This window comes from Chelonoidis abingdonii, chromosome 1, assembly GCF_003597395.2.
Source record: "Chelonoidis abingdonii isolate Lonesome George chromosome 1, CheloAbing_2.0, whole genome shotgun sequence".
Lineage (NCBI taxonomy): Eukaryota > Metazoa > Chordata > Testudines > Testudinidae > Chelonoidis > Chelonoidis abingdonii.
Genome location: NC_133769.1, coordinates 130,863,080 through 130,883,600, shown reverse-complemented (window position 1 = coordinate 130,883,600; position 20,521 = coordinate 130,863,080). Strand labels below are relative to the sequence as shown.

At 40.3% G+C, this 20,521-nt stretch overlaps 1 protein-coding gene across 7 annotated transcripts in view; it reads left to right on the top strand.

The window, feature by feature from the left end:
- SCUBE1 (signal peptide, CUB domain and EGF like domain containing 1) overlaps positions 1-20,521 on the top strand; it is a 302,108-nt gene that overhangs the window by 39,499 nt on the left and 242,088 nt on the right. For all 7 annotated transcript variants that reach the window (XM_032762480.2, XM_032762488.1, XM_032762487.1 and 4 more), the window contains exon 3: positions 7,187-7,315. In XM_032762480.2, the coding sequence (XP_032618371.2) occupies positions 7,187-7,315 (129 nt within the window). The remainder of the gene's footprint in view (positions 1-7,186; positions 7,316-20,521) is intronic.

The window sequence follows — 20,521 nt, the reverse complement described above, 5'->3', positions numbered from 1 at the left end:
ATGTCCGTTGACAAGCGGTTTGGCATTGGAAAGTTGACTGTGGCTAAAGTGGTGGCAGAGGTTTCTGAGGCAATCAGGTGTGTGGTTTTACCCCAAAGTGGCTAGCATAAATTATATTCTTGAAGTAATTGCTGGCTTTGAGAGAATGGGGTTTCCTAACTGTGGGGGTGCTATTGATGGTACTCATGTCTATAGTTTGCCTCCCTCAATGATCACATGGGTATATAAATTGCAAAGAGCACTTCCCCATTGTTATGCAGGCTCTCATGGACCAGAGAGGCTGATTTATGAATGTCAGCATGGATTGCAATGGAATAGTTCATGATGCCAGAATTTTTCACAGAGTGGCAGTCTTTCACAGAGAGGCTGGGACACTATTCCCATCAAATGACATTGTCATAAATGGAGTTACTGTCCTCACCATTATTCGGGGGGAACCTAACACACCTCCTTTTGCCTTGGCTTATGAGACCATACCCTGATATCAGAGGCCCTGGCAAAGGAATGTCTAATTACACTCTCAGCATGTATAGCATGGTTGCTGAATGTGCATTTGGCAGATTGAAATCCCATTGAAGCATTGGTGCTAGCACTATGGGGGTGCTGCAGCATCACCTGTGCCTGGGCTTGAAATGGTTTCCATCATATACAGGGTTTGCAGTTTAGTTCAATGGCTCTCAGCACCCCCACTATAAAACTTGTTCCACCACCCCTGCATGGGAGAGGTCTACAAACCCATTTGGATTCCAGTGTCATCAATGCTGTGCACAATACTAGGGCTTGCTGTGCTCTTCACAGTCTTTGTGAAGCCAGAGGTGAGCCATTTCCCCCAAAGGGACCTATGATAGTGAGGGACTGCTGAACTGGTACACTTAACCAGAAAGTGCACCTACCACAGCTGGAGCTGGATGTAACTGGGCAAAAGAAGTCAGGGATGCTTTGTGTTCCCACACTATGGACTAGCATGACCCAATGGAAGAGTACTTTTATGAATGTGATTGTGGGGGAGGAGAGATTTGACTGCTTGAGGAGGGGAGTTGATTGATGTGCAATGTATTTATGAAAGACCTGACCACTTATCAAATACGGAAGGGGTGGTTGGGTGATAGTATGGATTGATATAAGTAAGTGATGAAAGTATGGATTAATGTAGCTAACTGCATTGAGGAATGGTGTTTGCATACTAATTACCAGTTGTCCCTGATCGTATGTTTACCTTTATTATGTGAAATATGCGCATTGTATGATGTGATGCAGTGATAGCAATAAACTTTCTTGATTAAAATGCTTTATGTATAAATGCATATTAGAAGAGTATGATATTCACTCATTGCCAGGCAGGCCAGCCGCAGTACCATACCAACACACCAGTAACAACAAACCCTTAAAAAAGCACACGAATGAGAGCAAACAGTGAAACCATGTACAAGACAGAAACCCCCTAGTGTTGCATGTCCCCTGATCCCCTGTTCTCTTTTCCCTTCCTTCCATGTTTTCTGTGCACTTGGCACTGTGGGATGGAGTGGAGGCATCCACAGTGGAGGGGGTCAAAATGGAGGACTGCATGGGGCACAATGGCCTTGCCAGCCACTCATAGGCCCTGATTGCATGGGCCACCCAGTCATGGAGTTGTCCAAGATGTTTCTGAACTGCATCACAGGATACCACAAAGGGTACTCAGAGCTTGGTGTGGGTGCAGCAGGAGTTAGTACGTTTGCAGTCATTGGTGGTAGCAGCTCCCCCACCCCAAGTTCTTTCTGCTGCCCTCTGTCCTCTTCCCTTAGCTGCCATTCCTGTTCCAAGAACCGTGAAGCAAGTGCCTGCTCCCCTGCTGAATCTCTGTCCTCAAGCAGCCAGCCTGAGCCTTGCCTCTCACCATGCCTTTCCTCTACCCATAAGTCCCTCTGCCTTTGATACTCGACCTGCTTGTTGGCCTTCTCCAGAATTTCAACCATAAGTTCCCCATGGCAATGCTTCCCCTTGGAACGGACTGTGAAGGAACATTGGTCCAGGCTTCTGCTGCCATGTGGGTGAGCTGGGGAGGAACTTCAGCCAGTAGAGGTCTAGGGGTCTGGAACAGGACAAGGCACAGAGGGTTATTGTCTCACATAGCCCAGTGTGGGAGCATAGAAATATTAAAATGGAGCCAGAAACCTACCAGGCTCCAGGGCAGCTTCTGTCCCTTCCATCTCTGTTGCTAGTTCTGCGGCAGGCTATTCCTCGGTGCAGGGGTAGGGCATCAAAAAGCTCCTCCAAGTATGGTCCGGGATGTCCTACAGCTGCTTTTGCGGCAAAGCTCTCCGCTTCAGTGGGTGCTCTCGGTGCCTGCTGCTGGTTCCCATCAGTCCCCATGCTGGATTTGGGGGCAAATGGGTACCATCCTGGCTGACCAAGTCGTTGTGCGCTGCTGTTCACTCTATGCTTGGGGCAGTACCCAGCACCAAGTCAAATGCCTCATAAAATGGGCATGATATCAGCAAGTTGCCTGAGATGTGGTTCTGGTCCCTGTTTTTCCAGTATTTGGTCTTGAGCCACTTAATCCACTCCCTCAACTGATCACTGGGTCCAGTAAATTTCCAACTCTGTAAGACTCTTCACTGGTATGCATGCTTATTCCTAATACTCTTACTAAAATCCACTGTTTTAATTCTGGCCTCACACCAGAGATTAAACAAAATCTGGCTGTTCTCCTGTGACCATGAAGCAGCACACTTTTCAAAGGACTACTTCCGGTCAGTGTCCATTGCAAACGCACAATGTTCTACAAAGGTGTGTTTGCAGCTCAGTGGTCAGAATAAAAGGGAAAGGTTAACTGCTAATTCAATGAGCTGCTGCACTACAACAAGAGAGGTTGCTTCCATTTCCATGGAGTCATTTGGCAATTCTTGGGATAGAGAGGGCAAAGGAAGTTGGCCTATGGGGTTGTGGGTTACTTTTGGTGAATGTCCAAGACATGAGTGTGAGGATGCTGCATCTACACTGTAAAACAATAAGACTTAAGCCCAGGATCCCAGCTTGACTCAAGCTTGAATCTTCACTCTCACAGGGTGCTAGGATCCTGGGTCCAAGCATGAGTCTGAGAGATTTGTGTATAGACAGAAAGGAGGGTTGGACTCAATCCTGAGTGTGAGCCTGGGTTTATGTTGCAGTGTAGACATACCCTTAGGTACTTTTGAAAGTGTTACACTAGGCTACTGTGGATGGTGCCATATTTAATACCATGTCAAGTTAAACCTGGTAACAGAGCAAATCCAATTGATGCTGTCTTTTGTCTATGTTGGGGCTGTCAACAGTGGAGTTTCTGTGTAGCTGAACTGGTGTTAGCAACAATGGGAAACTTTCTAAATATTTCCCTAGCGTAGTCAAAGCTACAGATTCCACCTCTGAGTTGAATTATAGTCAACCTTGCTAACACAAAATTTTAAGAATAGCTTCCATTTCATCAGAGGTTAGTAATTCATATTTGCCCATTTTGATAAATTAACACAATGTATACAGCGATGTACAGAATTCTGGAACTTTCCCAAATACCTAAGATACACTTCAAGTTTCTGAATTGTAGCATGTGGATATCAAAATTATTTTAGAGGTGGTATTTCAGCATAAGGGGCAAAACGGGCTCTTGTACTTTTAGGATAAAGTCACAGCTCCTAAAATACCCATAGTTTGCTCAACAACTTCACATATCTTTTTAGTCTGGTTTCTTAATTTGGTTTTACTAAATATTGATTTCAGTTCACTACTGTTTTGACTATACCAAAAATCAATAGATTACAAACATGAATATTGTAATGAATAGTTTCTCCTGTATTAGAATTTTATATTTTTAGAGCAAGTGCAAGTTAGCATTGTGGACAGATCTTCCCTGAACCCTTATTTAACTTAATGATAAGGGCAGATTTCAGTGGGAATGTGGGGGAAGTGGGAGCATTTGGATCAGTTCCAGAGTGTGAACTGTGTAAAAAGCATGGTGGGAAAGCCACTTGCTTATAGCTGGCTAGCTAGCTAGAATGAAGTTCAGTGCAATGACAATGTAGTCCTAGTGCCTTCACTGAGATTCAGAAAATTTCCCATCACTTTGGGATTTTTGGCTTTGGTTTTGTTTCCATTTTTGTGTGTCTCTGTGTTTCATGGCTTTAACCAAGGCTGGAACTGGAAAAACAAAAAGAAAAACCTTTTTTTTTCTCCTGGTATTTCCACTCTGGCCAAAATGAGGAAGCAGTGAAAATCGAGCAAGTCTATTCAAATGAGATTTCCAGCCTGACTTCTTTGACCAAAGAGGTTCTCATGTAGGTTTTGGGTAATCAGACATTGGAACTCAGTAGCTTTGTGCTTCTCTGAGGTGGTGTCTTGTAGGGTCAATGGTTGGAAAGTAATAGCTACAATATGAAAATGTTGGGCCAGCTTCTGATCTCAGTTATGCTGGTATAATTCCACTGAAATCAATGGTATTACTTCAGAATAAACACTAATGTAACAGAGATTCCAGAAGAGGAGCCCACAGCCTGCCATTTTTATTCAGTTATCTCCTATGCAACCTCACTGGTCACTAGCAATATACTTATCACTAAACCTACAAAACAGGCCCTTAATATGATGATGTATTTGCACGGAAGCAGCGTTACTGGTTTTGCTCTCTAATGTGGCTAGATAGGTTTTGTGTTGCAAGTAAAATACAACGTCTCTATCATAGGGACATATATGAATTCAGAAACGGGCTTCACAAATATTTTTGTTAAGAAATCCAAACCCATGCCAAACTTGCGTGGTTCATTCAAAGTGCAAATTTTCTTTAAAAGTTTGTCTGAGTTCTCAAGCTTCTTGAGATAACTAGGATCCATTTTTTTGTGCAGCCCTTCAAATCTCCCCTTAGGTGCCAGTGAGTGATTTTTTTGTCTTGACATGAAACCAAGTAAAAGGCTTATTCATAGATCCATAGATTTTTAAGCCCAGAAGGTCTGTTTATGATCTTTTAGTCTGATCTCCTGATAAAAGAGGCTATGCTGGTCGTCCAGTAATTCCTGCATCTAGCTCAACAACTTATGGATGGATTGAAGTTCTTAACCAGAGGTACGGTTACCCCTCAGGATATGAAGAGGTCTTCCAGGGGATACTCAACTCATCTATATCAGTGTTTCTCAACCTGGGGGTCTCAAAATGCTAAGTTACATGCTTCAGCCCCAGGCAGTGGGGCTTGGGCTTCAGATAAGGCTCACTAGTGAAAAACAGGCTCAAGTATCATACTGAAAAGTAAGTACCATATAATTATAAAATAAATTGATTGGAATATATTGTAAAAATGAGAAAGTAAGCAATTTTTCAGTATTAGTGTGCTATGACACTTTTGTATTGTTATGTCTGATTTTTGTAAGCAAGTATTTTTTAAGTGAGGTGAAACCTGGTGTACGCAAGACAAATCAGACTCCTGAAAGGGGTACAGTAGTCTGGAAAGGTTGAGAACCACTGGGTTAAAACATATCTCTGTTTCACTTGTTTCACTTTGTGTGGTTGGGTTCATTGGTCACAATGTTATCAAGCCTGACAAGCTAAGGGTGGCTGAAATTCGAGAATCAATAGACTGGACTAACTCTATAGTTATCACAGAAAAAAGCCAAATATTGGCCTTATATGTGGAATAAGAGTTGACCTAAGAGAAGATAAATGAAGCTATACACAGGGAGCAATTTGAATAAAATGAAAAATATACAGGTTTAATATAACTGACCATGCTCCTAGTTCGAGTTCCTGGTATATTCCACTCGCTAAAGAATCATTGCTCTACCTAATCACAGTTAATACCCTTCTTGGGCACTGCAGTTGCTTAGGACTTGTGTTTGTGAATAAACTTCCTGGGCACTGTTTATTCCAAGTGCATCGACCAGCTATTTGGGGACACAGGATGGAGTGGTTATAATGATTATGACTCTCTTTGCTGATCTGTTGACATTTCTCAAAGCACAGTCAGAGACCAAAATGAGCCCGATTTCTGTACTTTGTTGCCTTTGTTTAGTTTTCAGAAAATGGTTTAAATTCATCGATCTTTCTCCCTTGGTGTTTTACCTACAGTTCTGGAGATATAAATTTCTGTCATCCAGCATGGTGAATTCCATTGAATAACAGTGAGTCCCTGAAAAAGACTCCCTACCTGCAAAATGGGTAGAATTTATGGCTCCAGTACTAATTTTATATAGTTCTTTTTGTACATGAAAGTGTAATAGTCCTCTAACCTGTTGGTAGAATTCAATAGTGTCACTTGTACTCCTTGAGAGAAGAAGGCAAAAAAGATCTGTTCTCTCTGTTAATTTTTCTAGTCTAGGTGTCTATGGAACCACATTAGCTTTATTATTAATGTAATACAAATAAATAACACCTAGAATCTCTAACCAAAGTAGGGCTTATGGACCTAAGCAGTGTACACACATACAGTAACAGAAAGATGCTATTCAAATAGCTTAGAGTCAAAATGTACAAGACAGAAAAAGGATAGGGGAAAAGAAGTACTATTACACCCAATTTAGAGAAGAGGAACTGAGGCACAGAGATTAAATGACTTGCCCAAGGTCATGCAGGAAGTCTGTGGCAGAGCCAGAAACGGCAACCCCATCCTCTGAGTCCCAGTACAGTGATTTGACCCCAGGACCATCCCCCCTTCTCACTATACATTGAAAATAACAGAGCACTTCAAAATGGTTTCAGTTTACGTGGAATCTCAACCCCAGTTTTGGTAGACAGGGCCCTTAATATTGAATCAATGCCATAAAATAGTACTGTGAGTTAGTGTAATATTTATGAATGATTCATAAAGTATCCTTGCTGGACAAATTCCAGATTGCCCACCTAAATTCATTCCTGTGCTGTTTCAATTTCTGAGGGGAATATAGTCATTCCTCAAGCCCCTCCTAAAAAGCATTCTCATGAAACAGAATGGCTGCTACGTTGCACCCACAAGGTGGCTGAAATTCAGTCCTAGCTGATCACTTACATATACATTCCATAATGCACTCTGAGATCTCTGTTGAGGAAAACGGTGTAATATAAATGTGTGATATAATATTCATATATGTTTATTCAATGTTACATATTTAGCAGGGTGAATATTTCTGTATGCTGACACCCATAATCCATGATCAACAGAATTCTTGGTAAAATCTTTTAATGAAAATTGCTTTTCCCCCCTGTGTTTTAGATATTGATGAGTGTGAAAATGACTTCTACAATGGGGGTTGTGTCCATGAGTGCATCAACATTCCAGGGAACTACAGGTGCACGTGCTATGATGGGTTCATGTTGGCCCATGACGGTCACAACTGTCTTGGTAAGTAATTAATGTGGTGAAGATGAGTCACTCAGTTTGTGCATTTTACCTGTTAAGCTGTGGTTTGCAAGCCGTATCTTCTCTCTGAATTCTGTAGTCAGGCATATATTATCAGTTAAGACCTGATCCAAACCCCACTGAAATAAACTGGAATCTTTCCATTGAGTCCAATGGGCTTTGGATTAGGGCCTTAATATGTTCACTGAGCCTGAGAATTACAAACTTTGCTTCTCCTAGCCCTCAGTCCATTCAAATCTAATTTGTCCATCCCTAAAATATATTAAAAAAGCCACTGCCACACTTAGGCTGAATGTTATTTTTTTCTTCAGAAAATGTACCTGTCTTCTTTTCCCTTCCGTTTTTTTAGAGAACTCTCTCTATTGCCTCCAACTCCTACCATTCCAGCACTAGGCAACCCAATGTCATATGTTTTAAAGTCTGGCTCATTGTTTTCAATGCAGTAGCAGGGTATCAGTAAGTGGTGTACATTAGCAGGACCACATGACTGGCCTTTCATGTGATTTAAAAAAAAAATGAAACTCCTAGGGGACTAGAAGATTTAATAATAGTTAAGGAATACTATTATTGGTAGACACTTGGCCAGGGACTAATCCAGTTCTTGCCTGTCAAAGCTACAAGTCTGGTGAGAGTACAGGATTCCTGGGAAGTAGAACAGTGCAATGATACAATTATAACTATATTACAAGTGTTTAAGTTAGAGATGGGCACAAGCTGCCATATGTGCATGCAGATTCACATCTGGATTTCAAACACCCAAGGTTCAGGGGTGTTGGGATCCAAGATTTTTAGTTCATACCCATTTCTGATTTTTGAACAGGTTTGGGAATGAAGATGTATATTCCCACATTCTGTAAATTAAAGATGTGTACATATTACATTTAGTTCCATTACATCCATTTATAGCTGCTACTGCAAGTCCCCTATCCCTATCTTCATGATAGGTCTTTGTGCTGAATCCTAGTGTCCATGGTTCCTGCCTTCCATTCAGCTGTGCATGTACAAGTACACGTGCACATACATGTACAATCTGCAATAGACTGAGTTGCTCTAAAATCCCAGGCACAAATTGCAGTGACCAATGTTCTGACACAGACCAAACATCATTGTGGGGTAGTATGTGTAAAATCATATGGTTGGTAGTAGGCACTGACTGGCACAGCTGACATTTTAGTCTGGTTAATGCTGTTTACTGTTTACATAGTGAAAAATGGGAGATCAGTTAACGAATAACAAATAATATCGTTCAGTAATGTCAATCTGCACTCAGTGAGGCTGTGGAACAACTAGAATTTTTGGGCAGGTGTTCCTTAATCTTGCAGCTCATATATTTCCCACATTGTTCATTTTCACACTGGAATGATGTTTGTTCAGATGGGTTGTACATCCAGCCTATTAACAGCTTTTTGACTTAAGCTTCCAAATTTAGTCTGTCATAAAAACAAACAGAAATGTAAAAGGCTCTGAACAGATTAATGTATAAATATAGCACTAGACTTTCCCTCCATTCCTCACAGTATTCTAAAAGTCTGTCAGTAAATTTAGATTAAAGCTTTCTGGGCCAGATCATACCCTCCTGGATTAATGTGTTTCAAATAGAGATGGTCAAATTAATAATTATATGAGAACATGGGTGTTTCGTCTATAAAGAACAGTCATTTAAAAAAAAAACTATTCATACTCATGTTCATGAATATCTGATAAAACGGGGCACAAACCATGTTCAAATAGCACAGTCATTTGGTATTCAAATGAATATCTGTGAAATGTGTGTGTGGTTACTGCTTTTTGTTTTGTTTTGTTTTGTTTGTTTTACTGTATTCGACCAGTTTTATTTTCAGCTCAATTTTGGAGTGATGGCTATGTGTGATGTGCTAACAAACAGAAGGCAAGGGGTATGAACTGATAAACACACATTCACTAGATCTGTGGGGTTTTCCTGCAGGTCTCCAGCAATCCATACAGTTACTGTTATCTTGCCCTGTGATCATGGGTCACCCTTGCATAAGCCAAAACCCTCATCTGGAGGGTCTTCAGAGAACAGAACAGAACTCTGCTGACTGTGCAGATGCTCAAATTTCTGATGGTTTTCTCCATTGACTTTAGGTCAGCCACATGTTTTGGAGGGCATGACCCACAAAGATATAGAACACTATACTGAAACTCATGGAATTTCCTAGAGTAGCTTCACGCCTCCTACAAGAGGGCATGGTCCTCCCCAACATATTCTTCAAATATTTATCAAGATTTACCAAGAGTCTTCTGAAGATTTGTCATGTTCAGTGGCTGTCCCCCCGATCATGCTCCACTTTGTGAACTGGCACTCTTCATCCCAATCAAAAGCCTCTGCAAAGCTGACTGCACGGAGGAGATTCAGTGAACTAAGGAGGAGAGGGAATGATACTATGTGGGCTCCTCGGGTAGATATTTAGGACACTGGTCTAAGATTAAGTCTTCATCCTTTTGGGGCCACATAGCTAGGCTAGGATATGTTCCTCGGAATGCATATTGAAAAGTTGGGGTTGGTGGATGATTACTGGCATGTGGCAATAAAATAACTGATCTTATATTCTCACAATGAAAAGGAAATTAGGGGAACAGTCTCCCCTTTCCCCCTTTTAAAATTTTAAACTAATTTACCGACGTTGAAATGTGCCCAATAGTGAGCCCTCAAGATGGAAGTCTTCAGTCCAGACAGTGGCAATGCAAGACCCTTGCCATTCCGTACAATCATACTTTAACCTAGTAATGGATGACACTTTTTGGGAAATGCTTGTGTCCCTTAGAAACTGGACATCAGTCATCAAAAGGGGAACATTCTTGTCTTTTTATATACAGGGTAGATGTATGCATAACTTCCTGTAAGCTGAGATGAATATGCATGCCTTTAACTATTGAGTGACATTGTTGGCTGTCTTAATATTAGTAGCTGAATTCATGGACACTTAAATCCCAGACAATCTGAGCTACAACAAACTCTGCATTTGCCTAAGTGAAACTAAGGTTTCCATCACTTTTTGGAAATTTTGGCCAGGGCGAACTTTGGCTATTTGCTGCCAAAGAAAAGAGATTTTTCCTTTCTTTTCTAATGGAGAAATTCAACCCTGGAATAAATAAGAGTTGCTGTGTGTCCCTTTTCCTCCACACATACATCGCTTCCTTTCAAAAACCACCTCTTGTTTTTGTGGTTAACAGGAAAAACGAGTAATATTTTATTAAAATGGTACAGAATAGTTTCTCACTAGTTAATGAACTGTTTTACTGATATTTTTTCAGCTTTATGTACAAGTGATATTTCCAGCAAATCTCAAAGCCAAAGGATAGCCAGTTTGGGACTATATCATGTCTTTTATACATATCTCCATGTCTCTTCTGGAAAAGCCAATAGTACTTGATCAGAATGAAATAAATAAGACTCTATAGAAACGAAACAGGATTCTAAATCCTATAGAATTCAACATGCAATGATTTCAGTTCTACAGAATTAGTAAACCATCCTGTGGGATTTAATACAGTTATATTGCTACTATAAAATTCCAGAGGTTGGTTTAAACATGGCCTCTTCTTTCTGTATTTATTCAATAGGACCCTTCCATAAGAGTTTCATTGACATCACTGGAAGTTGTATGCTTGGATACAAGGCAGAGGTCACCCTATTGTAGTTCATTTGCTCTACAATTTTTAATGAGAGACTTATCAACAGTGATTCCCTAAGCTACACATGTGACTAAGTAGCACTCCTGGGATTATACTTGACTTTTCTAGAACTCCACTGACCAGAGAATATAATCCAGTCACAGTTGAGAAGAAAGCTACATCATAACCCCCACATCTCTTGCTTCATACAGGGCCCTGCAAAATTTTGAACCATCCCTACTTGTCAAGGTTCACATTCCTTTCTAAGCCTCCACTGCATGTCTTTGTAATATAGTCGGTGTAGAAAAATGATTACAGTCTTCTTCAGATGCAGCCAAAGATGAAGTTTTCTCAATTAATTAGACAAGATGAGGTTGATGGGTTAAGTGTTTTCTACTGTGTTCATATTTAAACATTTTCTCTTTCTTTCTAATGAAGTGAACTTTTTTTTTGGATGAGATTTCTTGGCTACAAATTTATACTGGAAAATATCCAAACCTGTTCTCTGAGGAGTTCAACTCACTCTCTATTTGACACTTTTTTATTAAGGAATTTCTCAAATATAATGTGAAATGACACCGTGGGGAATTCAAACTATGATGAGATCCTTGTATTGCTAAAAATAACTGCTTTTAGTATTGCAATCACTTGAAATAGCAGTAGTTCTTTCTGAATATTATTATTCTAAATTCTGTTCAGTAGATACAAGAGTAATGTTTAGGCTCTTGCAATAAGCTTTCTTTATTCTTAATTTAAAACCAGTAATGAAATATGCTTTCTGCTTCCATATATGAAGTACTGCTCTTATTTCTTCAAAGCAATTAGCTCACTTGTCCAGATGTTATTTTCAGTTTTATTTCCCCCCATTGATTTATTGATAAATTAATTTTATTTCATGTCGTTCATAGTTTTAGCCATCGTGTCATTTTCAGTTGCTCTTTTTCCTCTAGCCAAGGCCCTGAAATAATTGATCATCCTTTCAATTGATGCCTAATAGCCATAGTAGATATAAATCATCCATAGTAAATATAAATTTTAAGATTAAATTCTGTTTTTTGATATGCAGAGTGCTCCAGTAACGTCTATAGGAGATGTTGGCATGAGCTTCAGTAGGTGGGATTTATCCCTTAAAAACTACTTATTCAGAATATGATCTCAGGCCCAGTTCAGCAAAGCAACTAGACATGTTCTTAATGCCCATAATCAGCAGTGGGACTTAGTTAAGCACCAGATTGTGTTTTGCTGAAGGGATAGACTTAAGTGTGAACTTAAATGCTTTGCTAAATTAGGTCCCTAGAATCATATTCTGAAAGATAATGGGCCTGTATGGGTAGAATTTAGCACTTAATTTATTGCTATATTTTGATTAGAAGAGTTGCTGATTTCTTTGGGGAATTGTATTGTCTAATGGATCACTCTGCTGGTAGCTAGGTGGATAAAGCAGTTATATACCATCACACTGGTGCCTAGACACTGCTATCTTTGCATGAGCTCTTGCCATGATTTCAGTGATTTAAGCATGTGGTGAGGAAGCACTGGTGAAGTAAGGCTTCTTCCATTTCAGACTAAGGTTGCAACATGAGTGTGAGGAAGTTTGTATTTCTATACTGCCGCTGTTGTGGAGACTTTAGAATTTGTTGTTACTTTCTACCATAATGTCTGAATTCTGAGTAGCAGCCAGAATGATAAATGGAGAATGACTTGAATCTAGCAGGGAAGAGAGAGAGAGTGATTTTCTTGCTTTTCAGTCTAATCCTGGCTCTGTCACTGTTTTGCTCTGTGGTTTCCAATCTATAAAATTGGGTTAATAATATTTATCTACCTACCTCACTGGAGTGTTGTATGAATGGCAGGAAGAAAGTATGGTCAGCTCCTAGTGATGGTGTTCTGGGAAGATGTCTGTGCTGATTTTTTTTCAGAGTAGCAGCTGTGTTAGTCTGTTCTTTGTGCTGATTTTATATCTCATAGCAATCTTTCATGGCACTGACAAAGAGGTTTGAGGACTCACTTACAGTGCCCTGCTGGGGGTGAATGAGGTAGTGCTATTGTAGTCCAGATCTTGCAACTGAAAAATTCCAGATAGTGGTGCTGAGCAATTTCCCTATCTCCTCAGGGACCTTCAACTATAGGGCACTGCTTACTTAGTCTGGTCATGTATCCTGCTCCATAGGAATTTGAGGCTGCTGGGAGAGACTGTGAGATGTACTGGGTTGAAGCATTGCCACCACTGTATGGATGATACTCAGCTCTATGCTTCATCTTCACTAGACATGGATTCTGCTTTTTTCTGTGGAGTCAAAAATGACTTCTAGGCTTTGGGCTTCAGTGAGAAAAAGGGTGCTGTAGAGAATACAGTGAGCTGACACTATTTTAGAGAAAAGTTCAGGTGTTCAGTTTTGGCCGTGTTAAATTGACAAGATACACGGGAGAAGATCTCAGGCTGAGATGCAGGACTGGATGGAAGAGGAGGAGTCAAGAGTAAAAAGGCAGATTTGACAATCACCAGCATGAAGATGATGGTTGAAATTGTGTGAATGGATGTGTGTACCTAAAGAAAGGGAGTAAAGTGAGAGGAGAGGGTCAAAAATGGAGCCCAAAGGGACCACCATGGAGAGTGGAGAAGGAGGACCTACCTATTCAGATGCAGTAGAAATGATCAGAGAGAGGAGAAGCACCAGGAGGAGGACAGTTACAATAGCCAAGCAGGAAGATGTGACGAGCATTGTTAAAAGCAGCATAGTTCCAGGAGGATAAGAATGGGGTATAGACCTGAGATTCAACCAGGAAAAATGACTAAAAACCTTGGTAAGGACAATTCTCACTGCTAATCCACAGCTAACCATTCCAAAACTATTCAACAGTTCAGAACAGAAAGTGGAGGAGAATGCTTTGTCTATTTGAAACTGGAAGATGAGAGAGCCTTGTTTTGCAAGATTTCTTGGCCAGAGTGGCTCACAGATAAGCTGATGTTTCTCTGTACCAAGTCGTCTGTTTCCCAATCACTAATCTGCATATGAAAAAATAAGGAAAGAAAACAATGTGTACAGGTTATACATGGAGGAACATTATTTGGATTGATAGTTGCATTTAAAAACTTCCAAAATTGCATTGTTCTTCTCCTGGAGGCAGAATTATGAACATATCATTCAGTTGTCTTTTTTTCCCCCCAAAAATTGAAATTACTGTCTTAGTACAAATCAAACTAAACTGAATCTACATTTGGGGAAATTATCATGAGTCAAGTTTATTCCTGGTATAAAAACAGAATTGTATCAGGAATTAATTTTGCCCTTTGCATAGCTTAATAAACGTGTTATTCATATCTCTCTGGACACCGCCTCCACCCCTAGCTATCATTTGTAACATTCCCCTTTTTAACAGGAGTTAGGGTTGCTTTATTACAAAAACACTTTCTGTTTTCCAGATTGCATTCACCTTAACATGTTAAGATTAGTTTATATTTCATAGAGCAGTTTTTTTCCTTATAACATCTCTAGGCAATAAGCCTTCTTAAGTAGGTTTCATACAGGAGTTCACCACCACCAAACAAGACACAAATAATATAGACAATATTTTTTATTTTAATATGTTAATTTATACATTTATTTTAGTTATAGTCTTCTGTATGGTGTTACTTGCTGTACTATCCAAGCACTTCACAAATACTTAATGGATTTATACTCATGACATCCCAGTAAGGAAAGGAAGTATTATTTTCTACATTTTAATAGATAGGGAACTGAGGCACACAAAGATTAAGTGACCTCCTGATCTCCACACCAGATACACCTTGAAGGATTTGAGCCTAAGTGTGAACTTGATGTGCGAACAATGTGAGCTTGATGATCCTGTTATTGTTAAAAATAGTACTCCTAAAGCATCTTTCATTTGAATGTTTTGCAAAATTTAATTAAATCTCATAACAACCTTTGGATGTGAATAAGGGATTAGTGGTTTTACAGGGGTTACTTCCACCCCTATTACACTGCAGCCATCTGTAACAATACACTGTCTTACTGCACAACACTTTGGGACAGGAAGTGAATTGACATTTCAGAATGTTATTACCTGGGTTGGAAACAGGACAGCAAAAGAAGTCATGTCTCTCTCTAAATGCATTTTGGGGCAGGGCATAAAACCAAGAACCTAACTTCTTGTGGTCATTTAGGAGCTAATGGCCCATTTCATAAAAGTTGGGATGCTAGCCCCAATGTACTGGCCTGATTCCAACCCAAATGATGATCTGCTGCAGTTTCAGTTAGGTAATGTATATAAAACTTTAAAATGGCAGTTCAGCACTTTTCACATTCAGCACTTCAGTGCCCTCCCTTTGCTGTCAAGGATCATTTGATTTTTTTTAAACTTTGTTTTTTTTAACAAGTTTACAAATTCTTGCCATGTAAATATCAGAAACAAACCAATCATTGCAACAATTAGCTACGTCAGAATATAGTCATCAGATCTTTCTGTTTAGCAGGATGTTACCATATTACAGAGTGACCATCATTACAACACATGTAATTTCTAGTGATTTTATTAAATTAAATGAAATCTCTTTATACACATATTTAACAGACCAGCCATGTCTATCAAATGTTACTATATAGTTTAATTTTTTAAAAATTCAGTTAGAAAGAAAAACCTAACTGATGCCTCCTATCCTGCACTTTTGGGATGAATGTGTAAACTGGGGATGAGGTTGGCTAAATCTGTCTCTGAACCTAAAACAGGAGGGGAACTGCAAATATATAAGAAATCATTTCATATACTCCCAGATGCAAAATGTTGACAAGTTGTAACACTAATTGATTTAAGCTTCCATAATCACTGGCGTGGTTAAAGAGAGCAGTGCCTTACTTTTGATTCAGCTTTTTTTTTTCTTCTCTCTTCAGACAGCTGCGTGCAATATGTTGCTCAAATGAACTCCAAATGAATGCTTCTATTACTGATGTTTATTTTTCTTTATATTACCCAACAGTTCAAATAGATTTTTTTCCTGTTAAAACATTGAACATTTAAAATGTGAAACTAAACAACTTTTGGAAAGCTTCGTACATTTCATAAACACAAATATTTTAAAGAGAAACTGAATGATAGGCCATTCATTTGGTCCTCCTCCAGCTGCCCTCCCCCTACTTTGCTAAACCTAGGTGATGGGTAGGGATCAGACCATTTAGTACTGTCACCCTCTAATACACTAGATATGCCTTTAATGATGTTATCAATCATAAATTATTTTAAAGATTTTCATAGTTGCAAATCTGATTGAAACCTTTTGGCAGTCAGAGGAGGATGTAGAAACCCAATAGCTTTATTTTCATAACTCTTCATTTTTATTAAAACACATACAAAACCACACACTTTTATCGACTAAAGCCCTTACTCTTTTACGGCAAGCATTTTGCATGAGTAAGAATTTCAGGGTTTGGCAGTTGTTTGAGGTCTAGGAGGAGGCCAGACTTTCAAAATGAGTTGCAATGGTTACACCAGCAAAAATCCACATTGTAGATTGAAGTAAAGTGCACAAGTAACTGATTTTTATACACAATGGAAAGTTTCTGTGCATGGAAACAGGTGAATGCATGTTTGTTTTACAGGCACCTTTTGAGCCTCTTTTTAAAACCTAACATTAGAAGTAGCAGTTCCTAGTCATATCATGTTTTACAAAATATTTACAACAACTTCCTACTTGTTCAGAGAATTAATTTTACTTTTAATAGTGTTATATCAGTTTAAAACAGTCACTAGTCCCCTTTTATTCAGATTTTTGCCTCAAATGTATTATTACAATGACAAACACATCTAAGGCACTGATCCCTTTAGTATTCAGATGCACAAAACCTGAATTTAATAATGAACAATAGTCATCCACATATACTACAGTCCAGTGATTCTCAAACTTTTGTACTGGGGATCCCTTTCACACAGAAAGCCTGTGAGTGCGACCCTCCTTATAAATTAAAAACACTTTTTAATATATTTAACACCATTATAAATGCTGGAGGCAAAACGGGGTTTGGGGTGGAGGCTGATAGCTTGCGATCTCCCCACATAATAACCTCGTGACCCACTTAGGGGTTATGACCCCCAATTTGAGAACATCTTTACTACATCTTCCATCCCTGGATCTCTGTGTTATACAAATACTGATGAATTAAGCCTTAAAGCTCCCTTTAATGTAGTGTTATAATTATAGGATTAATTTTGATGTTGCTACCCTTCCTGCCCTCTTCTTGCCCTCATGGCTGTTTTTAAGTTTTATGGTTTTTATCCCTCATCCACTTCTTACTACTGGCCACGTGGTAACCATGGAAAGTTCCAGGAGTCCCTTCATTCAAATCTTCACAAACATAAGGTCTTTGGCTTGTCTGGAAAAGTTTATTTTGTGTAGGCCATCAGGGACTGCAAAGTACCACTTGAAGCGTGGTGGAGTATAGATTTGCCCACATGCACCTCTGACTCTCCTCTTTCCCGCTCAGGTGACCCCTCCCTCACCAGCAGCTTGAACCCCTATCCTATAAGCCAACCCCCCTCCAAATTAGAGTGAATTGCATTGCAATCTGGCAAACAGAGACACAGTGCCACTCAGGTTTGACCAGGTCAAAAAATGATCAGACTATGGCCCTGTGGGGTCTGAGGCCTATATAGTCCAAGCACATTTCATCTGTTAACAGTTTGTGCCCCTATTAATAGAAGTACTAGCTCACAAAACAAGTCCAAGAGAGGCATCTTTAGTACCTCAGGCTTGGTTAGCTTGATTCTGGTCAAAGGGCATAAGACAGGGGTGGGCAAACTTTTTGGCCTGAGGGCCGCATCTGGGTATGGAAATTTGTATGGCGGGTCATGAATGCTCATGAAATTGGGGTTGGGGTGCAGGAGGGGGGTGAGGGCTCTGGCTGGGAGTGCGGGCTTTGGGGTAGGGCCAGAAATGAGGAGTTCAAGGTATGGGAAGGGACCCTGGGCTAGGGTGAGGGTTTTGGCTGGGGATGCAGGCTCTGGAGTGAGGCTGGGACTGAGGGGTTTGGAATGTGGGAAGGGGATTGGGGTAGGGGGTTGGGGCACAGTGGGTTGCTCAGGGGTGCAGGCTTGGGGCGGCATTTACCTCAAGCGGCTTCCAGAAGCAGCAGCATGTCCCCCCTCCAGGCCCCCTACAGCTCCCATTGGGTGTGGTTTCCAGTCAATGGGAGCTTCGGAGGTGGTGCTTTGGGTGGGAGCACCATATGGAGTGGAGGACCTGGCTGCCTGTATGCATAGGAGCCAGAAGGGGGACATGCCACTGCTTCTGGGAGCAGTGTGGAGAGGATCCCAACCCTGCTCTCCAGCTGGAGCACCAGAGCAGAGCAAACCCCAGACCCCACTCCCCAGCAGGAGCTCAAAGGCCGGATTAAAATGGCTGGCAGTCTGGATGTGGCCCACGGCCATAGTTTGTCCACCCTGAGGCATAAGACCTTCCCATAAGTCCAAAGAAATTGTCATGGCTAAAGATCTATGGCCTATGAACAATGTCTCTTTTAAAGGCATGCTCCATTAGCCCATGGGTAGGAACCACAGGTGCTAATGTTTGTTTTTGCCGGTGGGTGCACCTCTCTGTCCCCTCCCCTGTGTGAGCTTGGGCAGGGCCTTGCAGGGAAGTGGCCAAGCAGGGGCAAAGACTCAGGGCAGAGTGGTAGGTGGGGCCTCAGGGGGAAGAGGCCAAATGTGGGCGGGGCCTCTGGGCAAAGCAGGAGGCGGGGCCACAGTCCAGGAACCAGAGCACACAAAAGATTAATTTGGCCCTGTGGATTTTTTTTTGGTTGATGCTTGAGCGCCGGAGCACCTGCAGTGTCAGCACCTATGGTAGGAACTATTATCTCCATTTTTGCATACCATATGGGAAACTGAGACACAGAAGTTACAGAGCTCTAATTTCTGGATCCCTGAGCATTTGGATGCCCAACTTGAGCCACCCAGAGCCTGACTTTTCAGATCTGCAATCCCATGGACATCAGTTGGAGATGTAAGTGATCAGCACCTTTAAAAATCTGGGCCCTAAGTTTAGTTAAGCTTGGAAGCCCAAGTTAGAAGACACTTTTGAAAAAGCGTCCCTAGATTATTGTCCAGTGTTTCACACAGAAAAAGCCAGGAATTCTGATTATAAGGGGCCTGATCCAAACCCAATGAAGTTAATGAATCATTGATCTAAAGCTCATTGAAGATAGGTTCTGAGTCCTGAGCTTTTGCCATAAGACATTCCTTCTGCCAGTCCCCAGTAGCCTTTACATGAAAGATTTCCTTCTGAGCACATCTTAAATATTTGGGCACCCAAAATTGATCTCCTGTGTTTACGTGACAGATCTTTCTTTGCATGTTAAATTACTATCTGCTTGCTTTTTTCATCCGCTGAGACCTGAAAGGTACCAAAACAAGAGTGAGCTTGGGTCAGCTCAATTGTAAATGTTGTTAGGTATGAGGAAATAATAAAAATTATGGAGTAAATCTTGGTCAATGACACCTAGGAAGGCATAGTCTCAGACACTCATAAATAAAGAACCCAGGAGCTGTATGTCAGCAAAATTGATTTCTGCTTCTTATTTCTGCAAGTCTTCCTGTGATTTGATTTTTAAATACTCCCCTAGAGGAGGCAGTCAATCAAACTCAGATAGTGGCTTACGTTGATACTGCCACTCACAAATATGCTCTACAGTACGTTAGCATGAGCCAGTAATTTGAAAGCCAGATTCTGCTCTTTGATGTATATTTGGCATACATTAAATTAGAGAGAAACTTTAAGATCGGATATATCTCTACTGTATATGTATTGATCCAGTAAGTTGTAATTGGATACCTGGAATGGCCTTTATGTAAACACAGAATGGTGTCTCTGTCAATATAAGTACTATAGTACCTGAGCACCTGCTATTTTTGTGGGATCCATTGAAATAAGGAGGGCACAGGTGATTGGGAGAGGGAAGGGTGTGCAAGGGTGGATTGATAAATTATTGTTCATTTTGATTTATAATACAGTACTTGTAATTACATTGTAGTTACGTAGCATTTAGAATATAGTTATGCTTTAGCTATGTTTCCTGATAAGTAATTATCACTAATTCACATAACCAGAGCTTAACTATATGACCATATACTTATCTTTTTGGGTTCATATTTAATACATGGAGTTTTAGAATCCAAGTGTAGTAACTGTGTTGTATTTGAGTTATCTTTATATTTAGACTGTTAGTTAACATCCTAGTTTTAGTAGTAATTATCAAAAAGTAATTAGTAATTATCCTACAGTGTAATTGCAGTGCAAGTATAGTGTAATTAGAGTAAAAAATGTAACCATATTTTTTTTCTGAGGGCTTGTCTAAACAAAGAGTTAGTGCACAGCAAGCTGGGGCATAAATCTACAGTGAACTAGCATGCCCACACTCACTAACTTCAAAAGTTCTGTAGTTCAAATTGCAGTAGATCAAAGCAAACTGCAGAACATCTAGTGTGTGATCATAGGATCCACATGGCAGTTAGAGCACTATAGATTTACACACCAGCTTGCAGCTCACTAACTCTGTTTAG